The sequence below is a fragment of the Garra rufa genome, chromosome 2, assembly GCF_049309525.1.
Source record: "Garra rufa chromosome 2, GarRuf1.0, whole genome shotgun sequence".
Classification (NCBI taxonomy): domain Eukaryota; kingdom Metazoa; phylum Chordata; class Actinopteri; order Cypriniformes; family Cyprinidae; genus Garra; species Garra rufa.
The window spans coordinates 40,473,928-40,481,914 of NC_133362.1; the positions used below are offsets into that span (position 1 = coordinate 40,473,928).

At 33.7% G+C, this 7,987-nt stretch overlaps 1 protein-coding gene across 1 annotated transcript in view; it reads right to left on the bottom strand.

Moving 5' to 3' along the window:
* The window catches only part of LOC141325505 (uncharacterized), a 40,070-nt gene extending 33,029 nt beyond the window's left edge, over positions 1-7,041 (bottom strand). Inside the window, exons 1-5 of the mRNA XM_073834247.1 lie at positions 6,210-7,041; positions 1,447-1,551; positions 1,213-1,343; positions 1,005-1,047; positions 377-502 (exon numbers count right to left, since the gene is read on the bottom strand). Coding sequence (XP_073690348.1) covers positions 377-502; positions 1,005-1,047; positions 1,213-1,343; positions 1,447-1,551; positions 6,210-6,776 — 972 coding nt within the window. The 5' untranslated portion in view covers positions 6,777-7,041. The remainder of the gene's footprint in view (positions 1-376; positions 503-1,004; positions 1,048-1,212; positions 1,344-1,446; positions 1,552-6,209) is intronic.
* Positions 7,042-7,987: the final 946 nt, after the last annotated feature.

A 7,987-nucleotide genomic window follows, 5' to 3' on the forward strand; every position in this document is an offset into this window, starting at 1 on the left:
ATACTTTCCCAAACTGCGTAGGAACCCTGCATATATGTATATATTTTTTTTTAAATATTTGTATGTAAACAGTTGTATATAATTTATATTATATACAAATATTTTACATATAAATCCAACATCATTTTCTCTAATATATACATGTATGTGTGCATAATTATATATACACAGTACACACACAGTATGCAAACATAAACTTTTATTTTGAATTGATTAATCGTGACTAATTGTTTTTCAGCTCTATACTATAGTAGTCAACATTTGAACTTTTTCTTAGAAGTTGTTCTAAGACAAGAACGAGTATTAATTTGGTTTAAGGACTTTGATAAAGGTTTTGATCCACTTCAAAAGCCAACTACTGTATATAAACACTTACCAGGTTTTTCACTACTGTGAAATGCACTTTAACTCCAGGCACGAGATGAGCTCGGCTTCCAAAAAAAGCATCAAATACAAAGGAAAATTTCTTCAGATCCTCCCGTTCAATGTAACCACAATTATTCTAAAGGGGAAATCAAAAACATCGTTATAAAAGGTTTGATATTAAATCATTTTTTGAGATTTTCAAGCAAGAAAAGTTGACTCACTCATTTAAAAACAAACCGTAGCACAATAACTTTTTTAAATAATTAATCTTAAATCAGAAAATAATTTAAAATTAATGTAGTTTCAGCCCTATCAGCAAAATCAGATACATACTCAGATTCTTGGGCAAATTATATATTGCCGTTTTCATTACGGCTATTACCATCATGCATAACGATACTCAATATAAACTGAACCACCCAGACCTTAGTTTGGGTAATGGCATATTTCATTTTTGACGGGAATAAAAACAAGGCTGTGAGGGACAGAAATATAGTGTGAACTGACGAAACGTCTACAGTTCACTCCACTGTAAAGACACGAAGTCTGTCTTTGTGCTTATGTGTAGTTCAATTTGGCATCTAATCTAAGATCTGTTATTCATTATTAATATAATAAACAATATTATTAAAACTTACACCAATAAATGAAATTACTCCCAATGAGCGTCCACGAGGAGTGCTGAAAAAGAAAAAAAAAACATACAAGTTTACGTCAACAACCTCTACTTTCTCAAAACCACTACTGAGGCCATGATTTTCTCTCAAGGACACACAGACCGAGACCAAACATGGTTGCAATTTGTTTTTTTAAATAAATAGCTAATAATAATGAGCATCAAATTACGTTGCTGAGATATTCTTGAACGTTGATATCTTTGATGCCATTGATTTAGGAGGTTCAGTCTTAGTGTCTTGCTGTGCCGGCTGATCTTTTTTATTTGGCGGTTGGGGTGGAAAGGCAGGAGGAGGCACACTCTGAAATATAGAGCACAACAAACATTGCATTTCATGTCCACAGCCTAGCCAGACTTAACATAGCAATCTTTTAGTATGAAATGAAACACAAAGGTGAACTTACAGCGGCATTGAACGCTTCAGGTGGTGGCTGTACTGGACCCGGACCCCGGAAATCAGGAGGAAGTGGTCCAGCAAACCCCCCTCTGTCTCCAAACGCATGATTGCCCTAATTTAAATGACACAAAAATATTTACTTAATACTATATTAAGCAATTTTTTGTACTTTTTTTTTACTATAAGCCTTCATAGCAGTTTATTCAATATAGATCTAGAAATGATAAAAGGGCTCAAAAGCAGATGAGATATCAGCAGAAAAGTCACAGTCTTTTCTAAATAATGAAAAATGATCCTAACCACTGTCTGTCAGTTTGCTTTGGTGAGTGGGTGGATTATGAATATGCATGTAGATTCAGCAGACAAAAAATGAGACACGAATTTCCGAAGCAATAAAAGTATCTAAGTTTTGTTCTGAATGCGTTTCATCCCTGAGGATAGAGGTGAAATCACTACATTATATGGTAAACACTGGTTTGCACATTATTAAAAGGTAAAGACAGAAAACTTTTGAAATATGGTTTCAAAAGTAACACAAAGTTTATGTACACTACCAGTCAAAAGGTTTTTTAAAGTTTCTTAAATAAGTCTTTTCTGCATTTATTTGTACAGCAAAAACTGAATTTTTAGCATCATTACTCCAGTTTTCGGTGTCGCATGATCCTTTGTGATGAAATCATTCTAATGTTCTGATTTGCTGCTCAAAAAACATTTAATTTTTATGTTGAAAACAGCCGAGTAGACTTTTTTCAGGTTTCTTTGATGAATAGAAAGTTTAGAAGAACAGCATTTATCTGAAATAGAAATCTTTTGTAAGATTATAAATGTCTTTATCAACACTTTTGATCAATTTAAGGCATCCTTGCTAAATAAAAGTATTAATTTCTATCATTTCAATTACAGGGTAGTGTGTAATGTTACAAAAGCTTTTTATTTCAGATAAATGCTGATCTTTGGATCTTTCTATTTATCAAAGAACCCTGAAAAAAATTTTTTACTCAACTGTTTTAAATATTATTAATAATAAATGTTTCTTGAACAGCAAATCAGAATATTAGAATGATTTCTAAAGGATCATGTGACACTGAAGACTGGAGTGATGATGCTGAATATTTAGCTTTTATCACAGGAATAAATCACATCTTAAAATATATTTGAATATAAAACAGTTATTTTAAATACTACAAATATTTCACAATATAACTGCGTGTGCTGTATTTTGGATCAAATAAATGCAACCTTGGTGAACAGAAGAGACTTCTATAAAAAACATTAAAAATCTTACTGTTCAAAAACTTGACTGGTAGTGTATATATAAAATCAAAGGCTACCATGCTTTGCAATGTTCCAGTATAAAACTTTATCCATCAAATATCACACTACAGGTTAAGTTTTATATATATAAACAACCTCAGTAATAAAAAACAAAACAAAAACAGGTTTTAGAAGACCTGAAATCTAGCAAAGAGTGATGTATGGATTAACTGTATCATGCATTGCCATATGAACTACTCATTAATGAAGGCCAAAAAATATATAATTACATCAGTAAGTTGTCAGATACAATAGTCCTTCAGATAAAATCCGTGAGTTCTCTAAATGAAGTATTTGTCAGACTGATTAAAACTGAGAAACTTCTGAATTGTATGGTTTTTAAACACCGAAAATACTTAATCTCTCATTGTTGATTCACCACTAATGTTGTTATATTTTTAAAGCATTAATTAATTAATTAAAAAAAAAAAAACATTTTGTTTGGTTGGTTCCGTTAAAAAAAAATCTGTGTAAAACGCATCTTTTGCAAGATTGTCAAACAATCCTAAAGGATTCCAATCAGAATTTCTATCATATTTTGGAACCGTTCCTAAAGGATTCCATTAGGAATGGTCTTATAGGATTTTCTTATAGGACAAGACATAAATATCCTGTAGGATAATTTCTACAGGATTTTAATGGGCTCCTGTTTTATTTTAAAGCATCTTTCAAGAATTTTGAAGAATCCTAAAACTACTCCTATCAAAATTCTACAGGAACGGCTCCAAAATATGATAGAAATTCCATTACGAATTCCATTACGAAGTACTTTTTATTAGTAAACAGACCTGCAAACTCATCAGAGAAAAAAAGGTGACAGTCTCTGGAGGGGGTGAACGGGGGGAACGGGGGGGAACTTGGTCTGACTTGAACTCGAGTAAGAACAACTAAAAACAACAAAAGAACCAAAACACAAATTATATTATACTGAAAAACATTATTTTTTTCCTTCTTAGCCTGGACAAGGGTTTCACAAACACACACACGCACGCAAACGCCATGGAGGGAAACTGAAAAACATTCACAAACTATTTAATATATTTTACAGTTCAAGATAAAACTTAAAAGATGTAGTTTTTAAATTATATGAAATATTTCAATATATAGGAATTATCGATTCACATTGAGTGCATTATTTATTTTTTATACCATCAATATTTAACGTAGTTTGTAGTGAACTATATATAAGTATTTAAATAATTCACCCTTATAGGCTGTTTGTGTGTGAGCTTAATGTCTTTCTGCACGTGCTATATATATATATATATATATATATATATATATATATATATATATATATATATACACACACACACACACACACACACACACACACACACACACACACACACTCTTAAGGGCAGTAAAAGTACTACAATTTATTATACTAGATATTGTATAATAAATCAAAAAGAAAGCCGTCTTGAAATATATAGGGAGTTTAAAAGGCAGCTGCATAATAAATAATCCTCTGCTGCCATCTATTGGTTATATGGGTAATTCCATATTATTTTAAAAAAAGACGTTGTTTTCTGCGAAAAGTCATTTTGTCCGATGCAGTTTTTTATGAATGAAAAATGAGTCCTTGAAGTACATTTTATTTCACAACTGTAGAGTTGGAAAATAATAAAGGCTTTAAAATATTGTGATAAGATTTTAAAAATGTGTTCATGACTTTGAAGGCAAGTTAGTGATTATCAAGAATACGATTAAGATGTCCTTGAAGAGAAATATGGCTTGCTAGCTAACGTTAGCCTAAACACGTTATGACAGTGTTTAGCTGTCAGTATTTAAATGTACAACTATGCAGATACGGAGAGTACGGGATTACCAGGCTCCGCATTTAAATGATATGTTGTTAAATAATAGTAAACTGAATGTTCACGCCGCTAACATTGTTTATAATGTTGCAATTATAATTTTTCTCAGTTTCTGATAAGAACGAGGCAGTAGATGAGTCTCAAGAGTGTTCACCTAATATATAGCACATATAAAATGAGCTTTAGCGGAAGTTTACGAGCTGCTTATCTTTATGCAGAAGTTCTAAAGAACGCTCCGTGCATACGATCATTTCAATTTCCATCAGAGTTTCCACATTAGGTCAGGTGTCTCTTGACAGGCGCGAACACAGATGGCAGTGTGTTTCAAGATACTGAAGCAAGCGCTGAGATTGGTCCAGGAAAAATGTCATTTATAAGAATTGTCCAATAATGGCCTAGATGGCACGCAAGCCCACCCCCACCTCCCTCTCTTGACAGGCGCGAGCTCAGTTGAGATTCCGATCGGCCCAGATGTCAAGCCCAACCCCCCCCCCCCCCCCCCCTCCCTCCCTAAAAAAAACTCTCCGGTTCTACACGATTCACGTGAATGATCCAATTGACAATGAAAACGGCGATTATCGCCGAAAAGCGACAAGTTTGCAGGTATGAGTAAAACAAGAACAGTGGAAAAATACACCTTTAGATGCATCTTTGGAGCTTATGTTTTTGATGCCTGTTTTTCTGTAATTATTTTGTTTACATGTTCTATAATAAAAAAATTTATTAAAAAAAAAAAAAAAAAAAAGCATTGTGCCTTCCTTTCTTCTGAGATGTGACTTTTTTTTTCCAGAAAAGTTATCTATTAAATTATCTAAATTTCAAATATTATTGGCTTGGAAAATTTGTTTCCATCACAATTTTTCTCTGCATAAAATGCCATTCAAAATATGATCGAAATTCCAATAAGAATGCTGTACAAAATTCTTATTGGAATCCTTTTTTTGACAATTTTTTTTGACAAGGGTAGTTATATTTTATTAATGATGTAAATGTTTTGTTGAAATCTGACATATAATCAGCATTCAGCAACCATTCAGTCAACAAGAAATGCATTTCTTTTTTCAAAATATTAAAGGAACTGGAAAACTTAAGAACAGAATTTGTTCTTTGACCATTTTTGGAGCTTCTGTTTTTGCTGCCTGTTTTTCTGCAATTATGTTGTTTACATGTTCTATAATATATATATATATATATATATTTTTTTTAAGCAGTATACCTTCCTTTCTTCTGAGATGTAACTTTTTTCCAGAAAAGTTACCTATTAAATTACCTGTGCATAAAATGCTATTCAAAATATGATAGAAATTCCATAAAAAGAATGCTGTAAAAAATTCTTATTGGAATCCTTTAGGAGTAGTTATATTTTATATAATTTTTTATTATATTTTATTAATGATATACGTGTTTTGCTGACATTTGACATATAATCAGCACTCAGCAACAATTCAGTCAACAAGAACTGCATTTCTTTTTTCCAAATATTTCACAAAACGAATCGTTAAGGAACTGGAAACCTTAACCAGAACAGAACTTCATCCCTTGTCATTCATGCACTTTAAATCTTAAGTTATAGAAGTTACTGATCAAATGGTTTACTCGACTGCTAACACATTTCGAAACAAAAACATGTACTTACATGTACATCCATTGGTGGCATGTAATGGGGGTCTCTTGGACCATAGTGCTCCATCTGGTCGAATCCAGGGTTCATCCTGTGGAAACCTGGACCACCTTCAAAGTCTTGCGGGTGGAAGTTAGGAGGTCTTCCTCGAAACTCGGGCGGACAGAAATCTGGAGGTCTGTCATCAAACTCAGGCGGGCAGAAGTCTGGAGGTCTGTCACAAAACCGCGGTCCATATTCCATCTCCGGACGGTAAAAGGGCGGTCCTGGTGGTCTGTTGTCAAAGTCTGGATGATGGAAACGTGGATCAGGTCCATCAAAAGGCGGGTGAAATTCATGTCTGTCGGGGAAATCCATCGGGTGAAAAGGCTCATCGTCCATCATCATCATCATTCTGGGGGGCTGTGGTCCGAAGTCGCGATGGGGCATGGGAAACCTCTGTCCAGGTGGGCCCATAGGGCGGACGGGAGCAGGACCGCGAAACCCGCCATGAGGGGGAGGAGGCGCAGTGGGACGCATGCCAGGTTGCGGTCCAGGTCCCGGAGGTTGAGCTGCTACCTTGCGCTTGCGGTTTTTTCCCATTCCCGAACAGTTTGCTAGTGGTCAGTACCGTACAGCAGCCACAAGTTGCTCAGAGAGCAGCTAGCGGGCCAGACGAACCGTGTCACGACCACGTTAACGAGCGCATACAACCGTGCAGATGAAGCACCGTCACATCAACGCAAACAATAAAATAATAAAACTGTTATAATACATTTACATTTGAGTTGTGAGCCGCTCACTTGACGCAAACTAACGCTCAAACGCAAAGGTCCACTGCTCGAAACACAACGTTACTTCACTAAGAGCAACACCAGCATTGTAGATATACAAATGGCCAGCGGATGTGACGCAGTAGATTCAAAATAAGAGTGCAGGGGGGAAAAAAGCATGGTTTGCTTCACAAAATACTGCATAAAATTAAAATATATCCTGTTAACTCAACTGTTTCCAAATAATTTGATATTCCTAGTACCAGCACTTTTTGTGGCAACGAAGATGAAACCTTAATCCATTTATTTTTTTCTTGTGAATTTGTTCAGAGGTTTTGGTTTGATTTGTATTCTTATTTAAACAAACCCCTTGTCTTTGCGCAATCTTTTAACTTAAAAGATATTTTTTGTTATTACTCTGACCCTGCCAACAAATCTAAAGAATATATTTTCAACTTTTTAATTTTGTTTGGCAAATTCTTCATACATAAGCAAAAATGTATGGGCTCAATTCGCACTCTTTCACATTTTCTGATAAAGATTGACTCACTGCTCACAGCTTTTTGTTTGACTAGTAATAATAAATTTTTTAAAAGATTTTTGGAAATATATGAAAAAATTATTTCTATTAACTCTAGGTTTAGATAGCTTTCCTTCATTGATTTTACATTATTATTATGTTACTTTTATAATTAGTAGTAGTATTGGTATTATTATTATGTAGTCATTTATTTTTATTAATTTCTTCTTCTTACTTCTATCTTCTTTACATTGTTAATGTTCTCCTGAAGATGATTGTATATCATCTGTTTGAATAAAAAAAAAAGCATGGTGTAAGGATAACACCATAATTTGATATACGCAAATCCAGAATATTATTTTTCAGTTTTTATCTTATGATTGTTCCTGGTAGGAATTTATCAATGTCTAATTTTCCCGTTCTTGTATGTGTTTTACAAGTTTTGCAATAAAAAAAATAAAAAAAATAAAGCATGGTGTATAAGTGTAGATTGTCAAAATCCTCTCCTTTATACAAGGTTT